This window comes from Mytilus californianus, unplaced genomic scaffold (assembly GCF_021869535.1).
Source record: "Mytilus californianus isolate M0D057914Y unplaced genomic scaffold, xbMytCali1.0.p SCAF_1, whole genome shotgun sequence".
In the NCBI taxonomy this organism is placed as follows: domain Eukaryota; kingdom Metazoa; phylum Mollusca; class Bivalvia; order Mytilida; family Mytilidae; genus Mytilus; species Mytilus californianus.
Window position 1 is genome coordinate 32,176,811 of NW_026262581.1, and position 24,894 is coordinate 32,201,704.

Genomic DNA, 24,894 nt, shown 5'->3' on the forward strand with positions numbered 1-24,894 from the left:
ATTGTATGTTGACCAGAGACTTAAAGGTACAGCAAAAGATGCTTAATAGCTAATAGATACATTTTTCTTTTACAGTACAACTTTTAAATCTTACGGGAACCCCCCTTCCCCTCTTGGAAAAAGTTAAATGGTAAAATTATCAACTGCAGTAATAAAATTGTTCCTGATCATCTGCATCAAATTATTTTTTATTAACAATTTTAGAATTTCAAAACTATTCCAAGCTTAATAACTTTCACCATGACTTCCCTCTCCCTTATTCAAAAAAAAACAACCCGCAATATTATTGTCATCCTTTTAGTAAACACTAAATTGTTACAAAAAAATCTGATTTTAGCCGCTGAGGACACATGATTCTTACGCGCAGAAACAAGGCTGAGATTCATTTGGTTGAATAAAAAGAAAATTATCTACAGTATCGTACAAATTTGTAAGAGAAACAATATCCAGGATGCTTAGTCTACACAGAATGTATTATCTAACCTCATCTAAGAAACGTTCAGACTCACCTGATAGTTTGCCGTGATCAACTTAGGTTGTGTTTGATTTTCATATGATGAAGACATAATCTTTCAATCAGTTTAATTGGGGTCTGAAGGTGGCATGGAAGTAACTGTTAGTAGTCGTTTGTTAATTTATGTATCATTGTCATTTTGCCTAGTTTCTTTAGTTACCTATTCTGATACGGACTCGGACTTCTTTTAAACTGAGTTTTACTGTGCGTATTGCTGTGTGTTTGTTTATTCTACATTGGCTAGAGGTATAGGGGGAGGGTTGAGATCTCACAAAGCATGTCTAACCCCGCCGCATTTTTGCGCCTGTCCCAAGTCAGGAGCCAACTGCCTTTGTTAATCTTGTATGTTTTTTAATTTTAGTTCATTTATATCCTATGGAGTTTAGTGTGACGTCCGTTTTCATTGAAGTGGTACAAATTTTATTTAGGGACCAGCTGACGGTGGCCTCGAGGTGCGGGATTTTCTCGCTGTGTGGAAAACCCATTGGTGTCCGTCGGCTGTTTTCTGCTCTTTGGTCGGGTTGTTGTCTCTGACACATTCCCCATTTCCATTCTCAATTTTATTAGAAAAAAAGTCCTTTATTCTATATTTATTCTCAATTTTTATGCAAAACCTTTTACATTTTGATTTTTCGGGTCATTGTTGAAGGTCGTACGGTGACGTTTAGTTGTTAACACCTATTTCATTTGGTTTCTGATGGAAATTTGTCCATTGGCAAACATACCAGATAATCTTTTTTATATAGGTATTGGATATTTTACCCGTATTTTGATAGTCACACGTAATCCCGCAAATAGTATGCATATTTTCTTATCTCAAAGGGGGGCAAGAGGGGTTCAATTAACTGGTCAATATATTTTTTGTTCTCAAATCAGATAACAGTAAATTTAAAATATTGATAACCGATAACAGCATTTTAAATCATCTTAAATGAGAAAACAGTGAATTCAAAAATCAAAAAACAGTAAACAGGGGTATTATTTTTTTTTCATAATAACAGTTCACAACAATGTCAATTTTAAGAAAACAGATAACAGCTAATTAGTCAATTACAGTTAACAGCACATATATCTTCAAAGTAACAGTTAACAAAAGTTTTAAAATGCCAAAACACCTTAACAGACACCCCCTCTCAAAAATCAAATAATAATAAAAAAACAGACTCAACTTGGCTCATATGAAATACCCACCAAATAAATGCTAGGTATATTTTCTATCAATTATACAAATTTTCTGCATCAATGATCTTGAATATTTGCCACTTTTAACCAAAATATAAAGGCACATATCCAGGTCATAGGTCACAGAACCAGGACCGTTTTTCTAATCACCAGCACATCGTCAGGACAATTTCGTTTGGCGAATTTGCACGACTTTTTCAATCAAAAAATCGTTGTAATATTCCTCTCATTGTACTTAGGAAGTATCAGAGAAAAATTAAGCAACAGAACGGTTGTTTAATGGCCGTTCTGGTACAATGTAAACAAACCCACCAGCACAGAATCAGGACCAACCAGCACGAGTCAGGACCGAATCACCAGCACAGAACATTCTCTCGCAGGACAACCTTACCCACCGTGCGTTATCTGCTAGGTATTTTATATTCAGAACAGACCCTATACTATTTTGATGATCTCGTTGTATATGTGTACTTACCACTCTGTCGACAGTTATTTTTTCTACATTCTTAAACCCTTTACCACGAATTGTAAATGTTGCACCTCCACTACGGAATAAGAATAAAAACATTCGATATATAAAACAAAGAAAAACTGCAATTTGGATATCATATAATGACAATTACTGTTTAATTCTCCCCTACCATTATAAAAAGGAGGGTATACTCCAGTTATACACCAATCAATTTACATCTACATTATAAAATATATAATGTCTTTTGATACTCTTATCTCAAATCTTCTTAATTTATTGCAATTGCACATGCTTGATCTATTTGTTTCGATAGTTTACTTTAATTGATACTACAAGCGTGTTACTTTTCGAGTTCATCACGTCTCAAAAGTGTCCGTCGTTAAATATGTAACAGCTTAAATTTGAAAAATAAGGCGTTTACACGTTTATTTTGTAGCAATTTTAACACCGCCACCCTGTTCACCTCCGAGATAGTGATTTGTGCATTTGCAACATGTTATGTAATAAGGGGCATGTCATAATGGATTCAGCCATACTTAACAAAATTATTACACGAGTTCTCAGACATCCCTGAATAAAACGGGCTAATAGGCAACTCTCTTGTCTGATGAACGGATCATTTGTTTATCTAGTTGAAAGTATCTAATTAATGAGTAGGTATATGTGAATAATCTGTTGTTTGACATTGGATGGTCCAGCGCTCAACATGGCACGCATTGAGAGGTATTTCGAAGTAACACATTGTTCTTCGAATTATGCTTCGAACTGTTGGCAATGCTCTCTTTCGAAAGGCTCGCTAAACTGTTATTCAAAGAAATTGTTAAAGTAATTTTAAGTCACAATACTACAGCTTTGTCGTCAGTATAAATCCGCGAAAGATGCTTGAAAAATGTGAATTCAAGTACCTGTCTTTGTAAAAATCATGCAGAGGGTGATTCATGCCATGTCACAGAAGTAATTTGTTTGGCCCTATATCATAAGAACTTTGGTAGATACGTAAAATTCTGTCTTTATTTTCCCTGTATATTGCCCGTTGCTATGGTAACCATCAAAACAACATTTTGCCTGAATATGTGAAAAAAGACCCTTTTGAAAATTTAAAATAAGGGAATTCAAAGTCCCATGGAAATTCAGTTAATCAATAAAAACAATTAGGGTTTTTACATTGTTAATAAACAAAACCCCAAACTATTCAAAAACGTTAAAATTTTGAATTTACCAAATAGTTTGTTTCCATAGCAACCATTTAAAAATGTGTTAAAATTCGAAAATGAAAAATTTCAAAAACTCCTAAATTTTAAATCTGTTTATCTCCCAAGACCAACAATACCATGACATTTCATTGACCATTTTTTTAAGACAACATTCCATATTTTCATAAAAATAAAAAGAAAGTCATGCGTTTCTTTTTCTTTAAAAAAATAACTTTAGTCAAAAATTGTCAATTTTCACCAAAATTCAGATTGCCAAACAGATGAATAATCAAACATTTTGAACTTAAAAGCTAAATCATTCCATTTATATGTGCATTTCTGATACAAATTTAGTAATTATAAATGAGAATATATTATTGATAGAGATATGTTGGTAGAGAATGAAACTTTTCTCTCTGGGCATGGTGCCCCCCCCCCCCTTTTTTTGAAAAAAAATCATTTTTTTTCAAAATTATAAAATTTATCAAAAATTAAAAGAAAGATGGTATTTAATTCTGAACATTTTGAGCATTGAAGCATGAAATTTCTTCAAAGGGTTAAGGCAATGATAGTACCTCCTTCTCCATTTTTAGATATTAGATTTTTTTTTCAGAAATGGGGAATATGCCAAAGAGACAACAATCCAACCAAACAACATAAAACAGCCGAAAGGCTGATGACTGAATGAAGGATTGCTGCGTCCCTAAATACATGAAATACACTTGTTTTGTGCAAATTGAAATTTTTAGATGCTTTTTCATGGTCTTTAAAATTAGCCTCTGTCCAAGTTTTATTTCAGTCTATGTCAAAAAAACTTAGTCTCAGACTGTTTTTAAATTTTAACTCTAAACAAGAGGCTCTCAAGTGCTTGAATCGATCACCTGTAATTTTTTGGTTAAATCTTTCATCAATGATTATTTATGCTTTTCAATATATATCAATGAGTGGCTTAAAAATTCTATTTAAATGTTCTTTGTATCTGTCATATTTTCTTAAAAAGCAAAAAAATGCATTTTACCCCTATGTTCCATTTTAGCCATAGTGGCTATGTTTCTTGAATTACAAGGACATAAAATACAAAATGTATACTAAATACTCCCAAGTTGGGCTGAAATTGATTTAGCAGTTTCAGGGGAAGATTTTTTAAAGTAAGCAAACTAGATGAACAAATTGTGAAAAAAATCTTTAAAGGGCAATTACTCCTTAAGGAGTCAATTGAAAATTTTGGTCATTAAACTTTTTTGAAGATCTTACTTTGCTGATCTTTTTTGATGTCTACAGTTTATCTTTGTCATTAATAATATTCAAGATAATAACCAAAAACTGCAAAATTTCCTTATAATTACCAATTTAGTGGCAGCAACCCAACAACGGGTTGTTAGATTCATCTGAAAATTTTAGGGCTGATAGAACTTGACCTAATGAACATGTTTACCTACATCAGATTTGCTCTAAATGCTTTAGTGTTTGAGATATAAGCCAAAAACTGCATGTTACCCCTATGTTCTATTTTAAGCCATGGCGGCCATGTTTTTGACAAAATAGAAAATAAAACACAAACTTTATTCTAGATATCCTAAGGATCATTCAGCTTAAGTTTGGCTGGAATTGGTTCAGTGGATTCAGAGGAGATGTTTGAAATAGTTAACACCTGACGGACAACGAAGGACGCCAAGTGATGGAACGGTGAACTAAAAACCTACGTCCGTTCTATCAGAAATATACTGAAAATGAAAAATAAACAACTTGTACCCTCGAGAGCGCTAACGAGGCGACTTTCCATAAATTTTAATATTTTTAAGGGTAATAACTCTGAAAAAAGTCGCCTGGCCACCAATATATGAGCTGCGTCGGATAGAAATCGACCTTATGCAAGTACACATATACGTGTACATGTATACGACTTGATTAATTATGGAACATTCAAATACGAAATAAAAGATAAATGTCAGTCTGGTTTGTAGGGTTCTTATAACAACTCAATTTTCAAACAGTAACAGACTTTCCGTAGAGATTTTTCATCCCGATATAGGTTAACAGATATATTGATATTAATGTGCATAAGGTCGACTTCTATCCGACGCAGATCATATAACTTGTTTGTGTTGTTGCTTATATTAACCTAAAGTTTTAGTTTCGTAAAAATCTGACAAGATTTGTACATGTGAGAGCGCTGCAAGGACCGGACAGACAGACAGACAGACAGACACACTGACAGCCAGATCGACACAAGGACGGACGGCAATCAAAATTTTAAGCAGACCATGTTTAAGTTTAAAAATTTTAAGTTCTAATATTGATTATTATTTTTTTTGGCCAAAAAAATAAAAAAACAAAACATCGGTCTTTTGTTTTAAATCAGTGGTTTTGATAAGAAAATAACACCCTGTAAAAATTGGACCAATGGGACAGTTATTAAGTTTGATACAGTGTTCCAATTTCATTATATATGGAAAATTAAATACTTTGCCTTGTATCGTTTCTTTTGTTGACTAGTATACTATTGCGCAGAGTCAGATTATGTACACATAATGGCTGTTACTATTTACTTCCCATGTAATTCGACATGTATCGCAATCTTTATGCAAAAATTTATTTGTCACTATGTCGATTTAACTGTGTCAAAATTGAAATTGAAGGAGAACTACAGAACCGTTCTTTCTATTCTAATATATAATGAATCTAACTGATGAAAAAGAGCTTGAAATAAATGCGGAATGTGCCCATTGGACACAGATGAAGCTCCCGCTTGCATATCATAAAAGTTATAAACGGACATAACTGAAGAACGGTAAAAGTGACACTAAGCAAACTTAAGTTAGAGAACATAAACCAACTTTGGGACGTACAATGGTAAACCTTAATGCCCCCTCCGCCACGGCAGGGGCATACAAATGTGTAAATATAACAATTGATAAAATTGAGCAAAATTCCATGAATGATCTTTGCACATGGTGGTCCTAAGGTTTTGAGAATCAAAACAGTATATACTAGTTAGATTTGTTTTACAGACAATCATGTTATGCTCATTGTTGAAGGCTGTACGATGACCTGTGGTTGTTCATTTCTATGTCATTTGGTCTCTTGCGGAGAGTTCTCTCATTGGCAATTACAACACATCCTCTTATTTTCATACAGAGACTTAAATGTTTTTGGAGTTCAATATTATTCTTTTTCACTAACAGCATCAATCCCAGGCACGACAACGGGTTATGTGTATTACCATTGTTTTTCAAACTTCTGAGAAGAGGGTGGTAAAGGGTTATTTTCGTGCAACGTGTTTTGCCATTTTTATTTTACGTACAGCCGTGAAAAAGGTTCGTTATTCACCGTATTTTCGTGAAATCGGTAAAAAGATCAACGTGCAAGAAATTTTTAATTGTTCGTTCATCGTGAAATGGCAATTTAATTTCGCATTCTTCCGTGCAGATACCCCCCTTTACGCTCCTCTGAGAAATCTTACATATAACTATAGAAGTAATGTTATGCTTAAATTCTTAAATGCTTAGTTCACAAGTAAACACAATAAGATTCTACATTTTTTTCAACAAGTTTTATAATTTTGAAAAAAATGATTTTTTTTCCAAAAAAAAGGGGGGGGGGGGCACCATACCCAGAGTGATGAGTTTTCGTTTTGAACAAGTATATCTTCATTAATCATATATTCTAGTTTAAAATTAACAAATGTGTGTCAGAATTGCACATACAAATGGAATATTTTAGCTTTTTAAGTTCAAATGTTTGATTATTCATCTGTTTGGTAATCTGAATTTTGGTGAAAATAGACAATTTTTGACTAAAATTATTTTTTTAGAAAAAAAAAAACACACGACTTTCTTTTTATTTTATGAATATATAGAATGTTGTCTTTCAAAATTTGTCATTGACATGTAATTGCATTGTTGGTCTTGGGAGATAAACAGATTTAAAATTTAGGAGTTTTTGAAACTTTTCATTTTCGAATTTTAACACATTTTTAAATGGTTGCTTTGGAAACAAACTATGTAGTAAATTCAAAATTTCAACGTTTTTGTATAGTTTGGGGTTTTGTTTGTCAATACTGTAAATATACTTATTGTTGGTATTTATCAACTTCATTTCAATGGTTCTTTAAAATCCCTTATATTTCGATTTTCAAAGACTTCTTTTGTACGTACTTTGGCAAAATTTTGTATGGATGGTTTCCATGGCAACCAAGGTTCAAAAGAAAAAAAATAATATATGAAACTTATTTTCATACCATACCTTCTTCATAAAAAAAATATAAAGACATTTGAAGAGGGGTCATGAATCGCCCATCAACAGGAACCTGCATGATTCTTACGAAAACAGGTACTTAATGTCTTATTTTGAAATATGTATTTTAATTATTTTATTATTTAATTACCTACATGTATCAGATATCCGCATGTTCCTGTTACACCATTGTTTCAAATGTATTTCCGTTAATTTTATTTTTTAGGATGTAATTCTTTACACTACATGATAGTGTGATAGAAGTCTGGATAATTGTACATTATTTTGTCATACATATTATTTTGATTTCTTTCTTTTATTGAGATGACAAGTAGTTTATCTTTTAATCACTGAAATAACTTAATCGGTCATTCTGTATGTACCACAGCTGTTTCATTTTATAGCAAGGACATACATTTGCTATTTGAAATTCAAATTAACATAATCATGATAATACTATTTGCATCTCATGATTGAATTATTTTTACATTTTACATGTTAAATATCTATTCGAACACTTACCTCTGTTGTGCTTGCACTGATTCATTTGAAAGAGTAAATGTTGGATCTGGTAAATATCGAAAAGTGTCGTTAAACGTTAACAGTGTCAAGTCATCTATTACAACCTGCAATCGACTCATATTTCGAGAGACAAGTGATATTCCAGTTTTGCACTTGATGTTCTCTGAACTGATTGTATTTCGAAATGAACTATAATAAATAAATAAATAAATCTTGAATACCAGTTCTTTTATGCGTTGAAGACCGTACTGTGACCTTTAATGGTTTACTTTTATAAATTTTGACTTGGATGGAGAGTTGTCTCATTGGCACTCATACCACATCTTCTTATATCTATTTGAAAAAATATATGTTATTCAAAACTATAATCACAGTGTCGAAAGAGCAAATGTTGTTTTGGTGAAAGGAACGGTCGTGTTTCCACATGGATACTATGTGTTCCGATTAAAATAGTAACAACTGTTGCACTAAATAACTATGTAATTAACATATCATGCACGTAACATACATTGATTTAAGCATTAAACGGCGCCTCAATACAACATTTTGGTATATTCGATTTTCAAGTTTCAATTCTGTAAATTACAAAATGTGAAGAAATTGAAATCAGTTAACCAACCTTGATTGCATTTGCCTGGAAAAACTTTCTTACAACTAACTACTGATCAAGCAATGTAGGCCATGTTTCTATATTCATGTATAAAATTAAAGATTTTTTTTCCTTTTCGATCGCATAAGTGAATTATGAGAAATTATACAAAAGTAATGATGTCTATTTTCAGAATTTTTTTTTTGTTGAAGACTCGTATCGCCTTTTTTGTAATTTCTGCATGTGTGATTAACTTCCGGTTTTTGTAACGTGAGTGATGACCAGAAATTTCGACAATGAGAGCCGATAAAACATATAGATGGTCAAACTGCTCATACGCATACGTTTCTATACAAATTGTATACAAGAGTAAAGGTCACAAATGTTACTATACCTGCATTCTATACGAGTCGTATTATCATAAAACCAGATGTTGTATCTATTGTTTCCTTCGAAACTAATATTGCGACCTGTAATGGTAACAATTGTGCCTCCAGATAAGATACCTTTTTTGGGTGCGAATTTGGAGATCTCAGGATCCTGAAATAAAATGCATAACACTATTTCTTTCTATTAGAGAACACCATAAATTAGGTCATTAATTGTATCATATTACATGTTTTGTGCAAAAAAGAAGTACATAAACTGCTCTTAGGTAAGATGTTTGATAATAATATAAACAGTGTCTTCTGCTATGTTTTTCTTTATTTATGTATTAACTATATCAGAAAACACGAAGAAGTAAACTAAATTGAGCATCTTGCGAATTATATCAAATTTAGTATGTAAAACGCTATTTTCGTTAATCTTTTATATAGAATATAAAATGTTTATAAGTTGTAATGATTATGGTATCAATTATTGAGAAATATTCATAGCTTTCATGCAACTTAACCGCTCGTATAAAAACAGAACCAAGAATAACCTTCTATGAAATACCTTAAAGGTGAAGGAAAAGTTATTGGAATTGCTTGTATTACCATTTACTGAAACATGTATGATGGTTGTCGTAGATGCGTTGCTTTTTTCAGTAAGACAAGTCAAACTGTAAAAAAAGCAAATCAACAATATAAAGATTTATCAAAGATTTCGTTTAGCTAGCGTTTATAACTACATTTAGCGAAGACTAAGTGAAAGAAAATGTTGCGTCCGTATGATTAAAATACTTGTTCCCATTAATTGCACCCTCTGCTGCTCAAACTGTAGTAAATAACATTATATTACGATTCCCTTTTTATAACTTTGTTGTTTTGTTAAATATTCTGTCAATATGTATTGAATTCTGATTTTGTATGGCATTGAATACACACTTCTTTTTAAAGTGTTATCTTGTGTTACCTCTTTAGATCGATGCAATGTTACAGTGCAGAATGAAAACACGCTAAGGTCAATGGTATAGATGTAATATTTTTGGTTTATGTTGCTCAGTCTAATGTGTTTTGTGTAGTGCTTTGTGGATTGTTGTTTGTATGTTTGCTTTTTTCGTTTTGCCTTGTTGTTGTCTACCTTATAAAACTAATCATTTAATAGCCTCTTGTTCAATGTTGATATTTTTGTGTATTGTTTACAGCTAGGCTTACTAAATACTAAAACGACGGAAGAAATAACTCAGTAGGTCGAACACATTTTATATGGTTAAATTAATGAATAGAGAAGCTTTACATAGTCATGTTTTAGTTAATGTTATATTCTTACTTCCCCTCACAGGATTTGGTCCCTTACTTGTTTGGAAATCCCACAGATTTGTATATTAGGCAGTATGATAAATGTCCCCGGATCTTGATTTATTATTGCAGCACCTGATATGTTCTTCGGTTATTAGGAATATTTGTTAAATCTTAACGTTAACCTTGACGCATAATTAGAAGATGATTGATTGATTGTTGGTTGCATAATTAGAATACAAATGTTAGTTAAATTTAAAAAATCATACACAAAAGATAAATATGCAAGTGAAAAAATTTCGTAATCATTTTAAACGCAAGAACACAAATCAGTTTATTATGTATAATAGCACAGTATGTACATACTTTCAGATCTAGAGGACTGCACAAACATTGCATTAAGATTTATTCATCGAAAAGAAGTTGGATGGTATTGACTTTTCTAAATTGATATTATATTGTTTTGCATATATTTATACATGTTATCTTGTCTTCTAGATTCGAATTTTCAGTTCTAAATACCGTTGAATAGAACGTAACGAGAGGTTTGGTTACAAATGATACAACTATAAACACATTGATCAAAGGACAAGGACATATACAGCTACACATTGTACAGTTAATCTCTTATTTTTCCGTCAATATTATTTAGTAACCAGTAATTACATGTTTGTCTTATAGTTCTGCCTGAAACATTAGCTCAACAGAATATACATTTATTCTGAAAGCATCGCTGCATGTATGTTTGTTTGAAACAAAATGTTTATACTGTTCGTGTAATGCATTTCACTTTGTCTTTCATATATACGATGAGTATAAGTTGTGCAAATTATGAATTGAACATAATTTAATTTCTAAAAGATATTAGTAGTAATTGTATGCAGTGGTCCTTATCACTCTGGTATTTGCATCAATACGTGTGTCAGTGTAAAACATAAAACGCTGATAATAAGTGAACATAGGAACATCATAACATACTTGGGGACTTAGAATCTACTATAAGCGGAAAAAATACAAATACATTGTAACCCTGTCTGAGGTCATACAGGACATGAATTTACTTGAAAATAAAAAATAATGAGATGTGGTATGATTGCAAATGAGACAACTCTCCACTAGAGACCAAATGACACATAAGTTCACAGCTATAGGTCACCATACGGCCGTCAACAATGGCCCAGAATGACAAATGTAAAACAATACCAAACAAGAAAAATAACAGCCTGATGTATGTACAAAACAATGAACGAATAACAATTATGACATACAGCAACAAACGACAAACAATTGAAGTACAGGCTCCTGACTTGGGACAGGCATATACAGAATGTTGCCGGGTTATACATGTTTGAGGATACCTAACCTTTCCCCTAACCTGGGACAGTGTTGTGGCAGCACAACATATGAAATAACTATAAAAATCAGTTGAAAAGGTATTATCTCATTAGATCGATACAAAGCAGAAAAACAAGTTACAAAAACACACCCGGACGTGGCAGGGTATTTATACATCCCCATAACAAAAAAGACACTAAGTGCAGATTTGAGAGTACTCACAGTAACTGACAGCTAGTTCGAAGCCAATAAAAAGAAGTTAAAAGATCAAGTTTCTAAGACTAGAATATCAATAAGTACACATTCATTATCAAATGGACTTAGTGTAGGTTGGAGTATATACTAGGTTTATTGAACTTTACTTAGAATGCGGTGTTTGGACTGTTACGTTGTTACATCGTAAACCATCAAAGTCAACAGAAATACTATCGTGCACGTTTCCAATAAATTGTCCAATTATTGTTACCAATGTACCACCATTAACTGGTCCACTTAATGGATTCACCTGTGTGAGATAAATTTAAAAAAATAATTATTATTGATAGATATTTAACCGTAGGATCAGTTGGCACAATATTAAATACAAGTTTTATTTTCTTTTGATAAAAGCTTTATGTCATAAACAGTAAAGTTCTTATATCCTAAATGTATCCGTTATTCCACACACAATCTTATTTTCATTTGATTTTTTATATGTGATATAGAATTTGTGTATATGTTTAATGACTTGAAATCCGCTTGACTACTCTATAAATGTAAATCTGCTGTTAAGTGTATACTAGTATATGAAACAAACAATATCATTATACTGCTTCACGTGTTATATAAAAATAAGGAGATGTGGTATGATTGCCAATGAGACAACTATCCACCAAAGTTCAAATGAAGTGGATGTAAGCAATTATAGGCAACCGTACGGCATTCAACAATGAGAAAAACCCATACCGTATGGTCGGCTTTAAAATCCCCGCCATAAAAAATATGAAACATTCAAATGAGAAAACTAACGGCCTAATTTATAACAAAACAGTTTACGAAAAACAAATATGACAGACATGAACCAACGACAACCACTGAACTACATGCATACATTGTACTTCCTTGGTGTAACACAGTTATAGAGAAAGAACATAGATTTACGAATTTTGAATTAAGCGTGAAATTTTATCCCCGAAGAATTCTTATGAATAGGTATAATAGTAATCTGTATTTTGCAAGTAGTCAGTATACCAGAGAGCTAAAATATGGAGTTTTAGGGTTGTTCATTGCCATTACATACTCGCTCATAGTGTGTCATAGTGATTATGAGGCTCACTTTCAACACTTATTCATGTAAAGATGAGAAATAATTTGGGACGTTGAGTAAATTGAGAGATATTTTAATTTTAAAAAAACAAGTCCGTTTTCTCATTTAAGTAATGATCCATATGGAAAGAATTCATCGATTTAGAAAAGAATAGTTTTAAATTAATTGCTATAAGAAGATGCTATCTACATTTTCTATTTATCATGCAATTTAATATATTAATACACATTTATCATTTTTAATTGTTGACTTCTCTAAAAAGGTAAGACGTGCACCTTATAAATTTCTGGTAAACACTTCACTACATAATTGTCTTCAACACGATGGTAACATTCTGGATCTGAAATACAAACCACTGACAATCAAATTATTATCAACATTCTGTTGAACATTTTTAACCCATGAAAACAAATAATTTTAAAACTGGAATCAGAGATGTCTTCAAAATAAAGTGTTGTGACATAGTTTCTGTCATGAAATTGTCTTTATCAAAGAAGGCAAAACACGCATTCATAAAAAATTAAACTTTGTGAAATAAAATAAAATCTAATAAAAGCATACCAGTAATATTAAAAAGTAAAACGTATTTTGACAAACAGTGAACTACCAAGGAGACATTCAAGCTTATAAGTATCATTTTTGAATGTATTGTTTTGTGTGGTTCGTTCACTTTTAAATTCAATAGAAACAGTAAAGTAGATATCAAATCATATACTGATTTAGAGATAAAATGCTACAAGTATGTGTCTAATCACTTTTGTTTTACCATCCATTAATAGAATTAAACAGCTGCCTTTTTTTAAAATTTATATATAAATCTTGTAGCGAACAAAAATGCAAAGTTTGCTGCAACGAAAGACAGATGAATGATCTTTAGTGGCAATAGCAAGTTTACAATCGTTACAAAGCATATGAAAAAAGGCGTTATACCTTTCCTTTAAACTGGTTTCCCTCTGTTTAAAAGAGTAAATTCCTTTGTACAGCTAATCGCAACCAATAATGATTTTCATTTTTTTTTGGCTGGAAGTTATTGCAATTGAAATGGACGATTTTTTATTTTTTTTGTCATTATCTTATAAGCATTTCTTGATATCTATTCAAGTATTTTGTTATTTTTTCAATTGTTGTTAGTCTTGTTAGTCTTTAAATGTTTCTTTTGTCATTTTGATTTAGTAGCATGATAGTTCAAACATATCCAAATGCTATATACTGTTCTGATACAGAACGCTTTATGAATTCAGAGATTATCGACTATTTTAGTAAACCGCTTTAAATTTTTTCATTTTCTCAACATGATTGAAAAATATTGTTTACACAACATCTTTGTTTATATTCATTTTTTTTTAATTTAAATTCAATACCAGTTTTCATATGTGACATTATTTGGAATTAAACACAAGTCATATGCTGGATCAGCTCCTTATAATTATTATCTGCTAATTACAAGATGTTACGCTGGCCAGATGGTTCAACGACTCACTACTCCATGTCTACAGCAATCTAACTCAACACCGTACAGTACAACAAGTCAATGGTTCGCGTCAGCATGCACTCCAAAACCCATTGTAGATAAGGGAGTTTTATGTCGCGCAGACGTTCGAGGACCCTGTATCCGAGGTGGTTGGTAAATGAGTATTCGTTTGTAACAGTACTAACAGATATCTGTTGCAGACCACCCTGAACAGGCTTCCTATAGACATTTAGAACATCCACGACTCATCCACCCGTAAAACATCGACGTCATTACCAGGCTGCCAGTCTGATCAACAAGGCCCTGGAAATGACCGTTGTGAAGAGCAGCACTTCAAACCAAAATAGTCAACATACCAAATCATCATACGCAAAACCAAAATGGGCGCCTTCTTTTCCAACTTGACGACAACAACAAAAACAATTTTGATGCTCATCAAACGCCTTATGGCACCGAACCGACCATACAAAGGCTTACCAGCCGGTCACGGTAGTTAATTACCACATAGTAGTATGTAATAAAACAAAGGAGATGTGAAATAAATGTCAATGAGAAAACTATCCAAAAGTGTCCAACAAACTTGGATTTAACCAATTATAGGTCACCGTACGGTCATCGCCAGTAAGAAAAACCCATATAGTATAGTCAGCTATAAAAGGTCACGATATTACAAAATGTGAAACAATTCAAACAAAAAACCATACTTATTAGTAGTTATTGGCTTAAACTAGATTCAGTAACTGCGAGTGCTCCCAGACCTGTAATTTGTCTCTTTTGTGTTTTATTTAGTTGTAGTTGTCGATGTGATGAGTCAGAATGTTGTGGGGTTAACTTTACCTAAAAATGTGTCTTGTGTCATAACTGTGTAATATTATTTTATGGTATGTTTATAACTTTAGTTTTTAGTTTTTCACAAGTACACCAAAAACAAGCTTTCAAACTAAATCATCATATCTATTTAAGAATTGAGTAAAAGTTTGCAGTAATTTGTGCAAACAGAGTAGTTTGACTAAATTTTGATAACATTTTTTCCAGGGCATTTTGAGCACCAATTACGTCTATTATTTAATAATATACATAGGTATGTTAATAAGGGGCAACAGATCGTAAATCCATTTTAAATATACAAACAAAGTAAAAACAACTTAGATAATCACATGAACTCCCCAAAAAGCGATACTGGTTGCATCAACAGCGTCTCTGTCCTGACATGAATCCTGCTTTGTATTCAACACCCGCCATACGAATCAACTACCTTAAATGGAAACAAGGTAACTACACCGGATTCAATTTTATGTCTCCTCATTGATCATGTTGATGATCAAGACCACACTTTTGAAAATTAAATAAAGATGGTAAACATCGGCACCAAAAATGATGAAAAATATGACCAAACCTGGACAAGGAATTAGAGAAATGCTCGAGGGAGATTCATTCCTTTTCTTACTTTGGTTACAGCAAAATCATTGAAACAAGACACGTATTGTCATGCCACTACCGAATTACTGGCATACTGGACTGATAATACCCTTAAGGACTGATAGTTTAAATGTTCCATGGAAGATCTTACGAATTAACATCTGATTGCATCGATGGCTTAGTATACATTATAACACTATTTCTAAAGTTATATTTTACTCCAAACAGAATGCCAGTTACAATTTATATTATGGATCTGCTGACGTTTTATAGTCATGTACTCAGTTTATCTAATGAAATATATTAAAGTCGTCCATACCAAATTCACATGTATCTCCAATCCATCCGTTTAAACAGCCATATGTACAATGTCCAGTTTCCAAGTGACATGGTCCACTACAGTTTACCGGGTATAGTTTAGTACATAAAAGTCCAAATTGCGTAGGAGGGCAACCTAAAACAACGCGCATAACATCAAATATTGATATCATTTTGTGGTACCAATCCTTCAGAGTTTTCAATCACTTATTAACTCAGAAAATATTATCAACTTTGTTTTACTATAGAATTTAACAAATTTTATCTAGCAGTTATTGATGTGTTAACTGGAGCGATTAACTCACAAGCTGAACAAAAGTCCGCAGGACTTTTATGTAAAGTGTGTCGTAACTAAGGAGTTAGCCACTATATTGAATTTCTGAAATCTATATTTTCGATTAATGCAGTCGAATCTAAAATGAAATAAAACTTACCTCAAACACTTCATTTCAATCAGATATAATCCGAATTAGAAGCGTGCAAGTAACAGAATAACCTTCAGCATGAGTGTGTTCATTCGTATAACGTCATGTTTTCCATGACCTTAACGCACCAAAATCATACATTAAACTTCGCGGATTTTTTTTTAACTTTAATCTTCTACATTCTCCAAGCTTATAAACCAATAACGTATATTACAGTAAAATGTATCTGTTTTCTATCTCAACTTGCTTGGGAATCCTGGATACAATAAGACTAATAATAAGACTAATAACTGATCATAGATACCGAGATTAAAAATTTGTATGACAGACACGCGGTTCATCTACAAGAGACTCATCATTGAAGCTCGAAACAATAAAGTTAAAAAAAGGCCAAATAGAGTACGAGCTGAGAAGCAATATAAAAAGGACGTAAATGGCAAAAATGTTTTGGCAAATACAGCTTAAGTATGTAATCCATATTATTTCGATGAGTTTAAAGTTCTGTAAATACATTTTGTAGTTGATTTATAATGATGGCCATAATAATGATTATTCATGTCAACACAGAAGTGCTGACTACTGGGCTAGTGATACCCTCGGGGAGAAAACTTGTGCTTGTTTCCAGAAACAATAGCCTGCAGCAATACAAGGAAACTGTATTATTTGTTTTCAGGAAAGTAAAAACATTAATGTCCTCTTTAGATGTCATGATGAAATATTCTAATTTCACAATTACATATATGTATTATCAAATTCTTTAAACTGTTCTCTAATTACACATTCAACAACAAAAAAATCAGTGATTACTAATATAATTCGGAAGCCATAGCAACCGTTGCCATGGAACATAACAAAATGAAGACGCGCTTAATTTTTTTTCTTCTCAAGACTGTACATTAAAATAGGTATCATTTTTTTTAAATGTTGAAAATTTAAATATAAAAATTACGGAAATGAAAAACAATACCTAAAAATGGAAGATATTTTAATATTCTTTAAAATTTTACAGCGTATGTTCTCTCTTGTGTTTTCTCGGTTTTGTGTACTGATAATTAACAAAAGATTAAAGATTGGCCCTGGAAATATCTTCGGCAAATTGAACCCATCATTAGATCCGGTTTTTTTATGTTACTTGTAAATCATAATCATAACTACTGTGTATTCCTGCTTATATGTTCAGGTGATGTTCATGTCAAATATTGCTTGTAATTAATGACATATCCCCACTGCTACTTATACTACGACGGGGGTGTCAAACGAACTTGACTACACATGAGGTTCTCGAACTGATGGCCATAGCTTAAAATAGGTGTTGATGCGAAAGTATGTAATTGGTCAATGCAATATGTGTATAGTTAGTCTGCTCAAATATGGATAAAAAATTACCCCTTTCCTTTTGGTTATGTTTATATCAAGATGAGATATTTATATATGTATCATTGGTATTTTGTTCGTTGGGAATCTTACTTCTAAAATTATTTACAAATTCCATTGAATACAATCTTTTTTGCACAAAAATGATAACACAGTACTGTTTTTTGTTCACTGCCAAAATCTCCCGAAATATACGCGAAAACACATTGACTTGGTTGCCATGGCAACAATTCCGTAACATAATTTCTCAATCATCTGGTCTTTGTTCATAATTGAATGACTAGGCTCTAAATTCCTTGATCATACGTTTCAAGTTGAAGTTGTCGAATATTACATGGAATTGTTAATTAATCTTTTAAATAACATACCATTTCATGACATCTTGATATTAATTTTAATGAGAAAAGGTAAAAATTCCTCCCATACGAGTGCCTTACAGTCAAAGATGTAATAGGGTTGTATCTATTGTAACCTTTTCTTTGAAAACAAAGACATTAACAACCATAAATGCAAACAATACAAAAATCCTTGCGTAAGGCTTGTTTCCTTGATTAAGAACACCTACTTTCAAAAGCAAGTTGAGAGAAATTTGTTTTTGTTTTTAAAGGAATAGAATATTTTGCTTCATGATATGCATAACTTCGGACTTTATTTTACATGTTTTAGTCTCGACCATGGTGGTTCCTTTTATTAAATAATGATCGACAGATCATAGTCTTATTTTACTTATACGGAGATTTGCTAGCGAACCTTTCAACACTATGATGAAATTATAAATGATTTGTATCTTCTAGATAATTGTATGGGATAGTAAATCGATAAACTTATGTTGCCATTAATCACTTACACAAAAAGTATTTATGTGTATCGATGCATATCAAATTCTCTAGATTAACTAATATCATTTCAAACTGTGTTTGTGTTCAACATGTTCAATACAAAACTCACCAACAATCCCGATTTCACATACTTCAACTTCAGAATCATCATTAATCGAAAGTTCATAAATCAAATATCGGAAAATGTTGTCAATCATGATATCAGTTATTCCAGTAATATTCCCGGAATATAAAAGAGTTCTATTTGTCCGAGAACCAGTTATGTTTGAAGCGTAAATGGTATGGTTAACTTCCTTTGTAGTGTTATCTGAAACGAAAATAATTGAAAGCCATAAATATTATTGTGTCATGGTTTTATGTGTTTGACTTTGGAAATATATGTTCTACAAATCGTGAAGATGTTTGAAGGGAGGAGCAAGTATGTAATACAACTTCCACTCAGTGACGTAATACAGCACAATAACTTCCATTTTTTTGAAAGTACAGTATCAAAAAAGTCATTAGTACTTCAGAAATGCTTCCAATTGAAAAAAAAGAAAAAGAAATATGTTGCTTGTACAAATTCGTTTTCTAAACAAAGCTCATCTGGAAAACAAATCTCAATTAAACATTAATAAATTAAGAATATAAAAAATTATATACATACGTTTGAAAACATGCAAGTCTACATTGGCTAGAGGTATAGGGGGGGGGGGGGGGGGGGGTTGAGATCTCAAAAAAACATGTTTAACCCCGCCGCATTTTTGCGCCTGTCCCAAGTCAGGAGCCTCTGGCCTTTGTTAGTCTTGTATCATTTTTAATTTTAGTTTCTTGTGTATAATTTGGAGTTTAGTATGACGTCCATTATCACTGAACTAGTTTACATATTTGTTTAGGGGCCAGCTGAAGGACGCCTCCGGGTGCGGGAGGTTCTCGCTGCATTGAAGACCCATTTGTAGCCTTCGGCTGTTGTCTGCTCTATGGTCGGGTTGTTGTCTCTTTGACACATTCCCCATTTCCATTCTCAATTTTATTTTCTCTAAATTTTCTAAGTTACGAAAGTGAGCAATGATCACTTATCGTAATTAATTTTTTTTATCATTTCTTTAAAAACCAGAGACAATAAAAACTAAAGTGTAACCCGCATAAATCGTCGAAATGAAATTTGACATCGGTAATCCATGTTGTCCAATATTGAAATTTGAAAAGCAATGTTTGAACGGTTCTCAATCTATAAACAGAAATAAATTGTACCAACTCCTTTAAACTGCCGGCCTACTTCCAAGAATTGATCAACATATTTTCGTTAAGTAAACCTAATGAAAATTTGAATATCATCATGGCAATTCTAGTTTTTTACAAGGAGTTTTATTATCAAACGATGTATGCAAGACTATTTTGAGAAAAAAACAATTGAAAATTATACATATCTTTGTCAAAATTACATTGAAAGAGTGGTCGATATTTTTCTGCGTAGACGCCTATTGGCAAAAATTCCACGTGTTTTATTCAAGACAAACTTTAAAGACGTCGTCAACAAAAAACAATGAATGGCTTTAAGAGTATACTGTATCATTTTCAGGAACTATTTTAACTGCATATATGCGCAGATCTTTCGGTGAAGACAAATCCAAAACTTTCTGCACGGACGGTGGGGAAAATTTCATGAATATGTATATGATACAAAACAAATAAATTGAGATCGATTCGAACACACCTCGAAACGAAAGGGTTAAGAAATCACAAATTAAGTGTTGACTAGCTAGTCTTCACTAGGGATGAGCTACGTGGTCATCTACACATGATTACAAACAATCCTCTCAATTATGACCGTTTTCTGTAAAACGGGCAAAGAGGAGTTGCGATAACAAAATTTTATTTAATCCATCAACATATGTAGAAAGTTCCATAATTCTTGAAAACCTGATGAAATTTAAATTGCATTATGAAAATGGTTCACTTCACATCATGGTAGACTCTAGAAAAAAGTATGAGAGCACTCTGCAAAGTGGTCGTAAATGATTTGCATTCACAAAGTGGCATTACGGGATAATAGATACACAAATTATCAAAGTCCGAAAACTCCTGTACAAATTGTCAAATAAAAATGACGGTTAATGGGGTCAACAACACTTGATGTCTAAAAATTCTGCAATGTTTAAGAGCTTACTATCAAATGGTCTCAGAGGTCTTGCGTTTACAAGGTATAACTGTGACAATTTATACTCCATAAACATTGTTAAAATCCTATTACGCCCTTAAAATGATCAAATCAAAATGACAGTACATGTATAATATGGTGAACTACACATGATCTCAGGCAATATAATAAAGTATAACACCTTCCTGTCTATAGTCTTAGATCTAGAGTTATTGCGTTCACATGCCACTGTTGGTGCATATTTCATACCAAGGGCATTAACAGCCCTGTAATCAGCACCTCTTTGTTTACATGCATTATCATTGATATAGTCATAATCATAAATCAACTGTTTACAAACCTTTGACTTTTACTACCAATCTTTTACCACAGAAAAGATTACCTTGCCTATATTTGGCATAACCTTTCGTAATTTTTAGTTTTCAATGTTCTTCAACTTTGGCCATTTTAACGTTTTACATTCGAACGTCACTGATGATTCTTTTGTAGACGTAATGCTCGTCTGACGTACAAATTTTAATCCTGGTATCTATAATGAGTTTATTCACAATGTGTTGTTTCCACACATCACCATCATAGGATTAAATAAAAATGATGGTCGATATTATCAACTATACACAATGGTAAACAACAGTACAAAGTATGAGAGTTTTTCTGTCAAATGGTTGCGTTTACAAGGTGCTATTGTTACAATTCGCCAAAAAACGGTCAAAGTCTCATTACTGCTGTAAAATTCACCGAATCACTCTGGTGGTTCATTATGGTCAGCTACGCATGGTGGCAACAGAGTATGAAAGCGTACACTAAATGGACTTAGAGGAGATGCATTCACAAGGTGTCACTGTTACAATACCCAAACACACTAGTCAAAGTCCCATAACTCCCGCGAAATGTGCTATTAAATTCACGATATAGTACTGTCAAGAGAGTATGACAAAAAATAATCCTACCAATTATGAAAGCTTTTTTGTCAAACGGTCTTTGAGTATTGATATGTTTCGGACGGACAAAGACTATATATACTATACCATATCCCCTGCGGCGCTACGACTGAGGAATGAAAAGACAGGGATTATATTCTTAATTATCATAAATGTTAAGCAACGAAAAGCAAATATTCATGATTTGACTCCTTTTTTACTTATTTTAAAAAGTCAAGTCCATCCCAACACGTTTGTTTTTAAAGATACTATTTAAATATTTGTGTTAAAGTAGTATAAGGGTCGGGTCGTCCGTCATTTTCAGATCGCAAAGAAGAACAAAGCAATCAGCTTGAATATTGAAATGAATTCGATTAAATTAAATGCAAATCTTTAGTAAGACTAATTACAGAAATGAAGACAACTGTTTGATGTTATCTTATTTCAACGACTGAAGCACATTTTTTTAATTGTTCGATTTTTTATTAACTTGGAGTAATAACAGGAAACAAGTCGTTATTGAGTCGTCAGCAATTAAAGATACTGCACAACAGAGAAACTATGATATATTTATAAAGGTGTGCAACGATACTGATAAATGAGGATTGTATACGAGTAAGATGAAGGGATGTATAAGAGATAACTTAAATCATCACATAGGAGATATCATTTTAATGTATGGATCCCGCATACAAAATGTATATATAATCTTCGCTCGTTTTTATTAAAATTGGAAAGAGTTAAACAAGGCTAAGGAATTATTAGACGAAACTGAAAAAATATATACGGAAAATAACAAATTATCTGGTTCGAGTGTGTTGCTTAAATCTTTTAGTCTGGTGCTAGATGTGTTTTTTGTTGTTGTTATTATCCTTCCCAATGTTTTTAGTCTTGAGTGGTCTAACAGTAAGTACCCTAGAAATGTCTGTTTTCTTGATACGAATTAGGTTTTCAACAGTTACAATATAGAAATATTCTGATAAGGCAACATTTTATTTAATAGTTCAATTCCTCTTAAAAAAAACCACAGACATCCAGCAGGACTAAAGGAGCAAAAAAATTTAATGAAACTTGAATTAAAGAATAATATATAATTTTTTGCCATATAAGTAATAAAATAGAATGATAATGAAAATAACATATTAGAAATGTTATGCGTTTTACGCGCTTTTCTAAATTGATCAGGAACGCTCAAAATCACTTCTTGACAACTAGGTATAAACATAAAATGAATGCAAATCATAAGTGAATATTTTTTTTGATCGGACGAAAATATTGATATGAATTATCGAACAAGAACAAATCTGTAATTCAGGTTTAAAGAATAACTTAAAAGATTGTAAATGGCTGCACAAATTTAGAATAAATCAAATACAAGAAGCTAACTGTATTTAAAAATAAAAATGCAACTAAATATATATACGTTTTACACTGTGAAATATATATAATGTAGAAACAACTAACTTTAACAAATGATATATATTTTTTTAAAGAAAACGATATTCTCTTAAGTAAGAGTGTTATTTTGGTATTTGTATAACACATTATATGTGAAATGTAATGTTTACTATAAACATACCACCAATAACCAGAAATATTTCTGACACAAAACTTCGTTCCTTAATGTCAATCTGTATCCATGTTTCAGGACCATAAATTTTGGAACACGATGAAATGTTTCCATTATTTATTTGACTAGCAATATGACTTCTTGTTGAATTCAGCGAAACTAAACCGTCAGCTGCCAAATTATCTGTGATAAGAAAGATAAAGTAGAATAATGCTGCGGCGATTTCCATAGTGGTTTCTTTGTGTTAACAGATAAAGAGTTGATTCCACTTTTAAGGATTTATTCCTTGAATGCATACTTCCTGTGATCTGCCGACAAAATACTGGTACAAATATGTTGGCATTCAGAGAATAGTATCTGATTAAAATTTAATGTTGTCAAAACATTAAGTAAATATAATTTGTGCAGGTAAGCTTAGTCTTCCAATTAAAAGTTCAGGTAAAATTACCATTTTTCTGTTTGCAAAATTTTTTATTTTGAAGGAAGGGTTAGAAACGTTTAGCTCTTGTTGACAGCTCAATGGAAATATATAAAAGATAACTATGATAAGAAATGTATATGTTTTCACGTAACTGTTATGGATACCAATAATTGGTGCAGTCCTTTGTCGCAAATCTTTATTTTTTAGAAATATTATTTGCAGCATTTTTTCCCATTATGTATCAATTACGACAGAATACGGAATTCATTTGCGCCAAATAACTGTATGCATATTTATCAAATGATCGATGTTAACTGATAGTTATCTTAGTCATTCGCAAACACTTCAGTGAATAAATAAGTATTGTTGAATACAAAAGCGTCGATATTTATGTGGTGGTGTTGTACAACAAAAGATTATACTGATGAATTTGATGATGATCATGGTACACGCAAGTTGTTTCGTCACTTGCTTTCATTTCGATTTTGTGGTATTTTTCCAAACACAGCTTTCAATTGAAAAGAAAACGGGGAATGTGTCAAAGAGACAACAACCCGACCAAGGAGCTGACACAGGCCAAGGCCACCAATGGGTCTTCTACGCAGCGAGAAAATCCTGCACTCTAAGGTGGGCTTCAGCTGGCCCCTTAACAGTAATGTATACTAGTTCAGCGATATGGACGCCACACTAAACACCAAAAAATAAAAATGAACCAAAGTTAATAAAAAACATACAAGACTAACAAAGGCCAGAGGTCCATGACTTGGAACAGGCGCAAAAATGCGGCGGTGTTAAACATGTTTTGTGCGATCCCAACACTCCCCCTATATCTTCAGCCAATGTGGAATAAACAAAACAGCAATACGAACAGTAAAATGAGTTTAGTTATAATCCCAGTCTGATTTAAGAATAGGAAAAAGAAGAACTAAGTAAAATGACAATGATCAACGTAAATTAACAAAGTACTACTAGCAGTTACTGACA

At 32.2% G+C, this 24,894-nt stretch overlaps 1 protein-coding gene across 17 annotated transcripts in view; it reads right to left on the reverse strand.

Annotated features, from left to right (window-relative positions):
• Positions 1–24,894, reverse strand: part of LOC127718597 (plexin-B1-like) — a 338,385-nt gene that overhangs the window by 272,119 nt on the left and 41,372 nt on the right. For all 17 annotated transcript variants that reach the window (XM_052224757.1, XM_052224751.1, XM_052224765.1 and 14 more), the window contains exons 5-13: positions 23,499–23,672; positions 18,969–19,166; positions 16,223–16,357; positions 13,289–13,353; positions 12,070–12,212; positions 9,648–9,753; positions 9,103–9,248; positions 8,120–8,308; positions 2,172–2,241 (exon numbers count right to left, since the gene is read on the reverse strand). In XM_052224757.1, the coding sequence (XP_052080717.1) occupies positions 2,172–2,241; positions 8,120–8,308; positions 9,103–9,248; positions 9,648–9,753; positions 12,070–12,212; positions 13,289–13,353; positions 16,223–16,357; positions 18,969–19,166; positions 23,499–23,672 (1,226 nt within the window). The remainder of the gene's footprint in view (positions 1–2,171; positions 2,242–8,119; positions 8,309–9,102; positions 9,249–9,647; positions 9,754–12,069; positions 12,213–13,288; positions 13,354–16,222; positions 16,358–18,968; positions 19,167–23,498; positions 23,673–24,894) is intronic.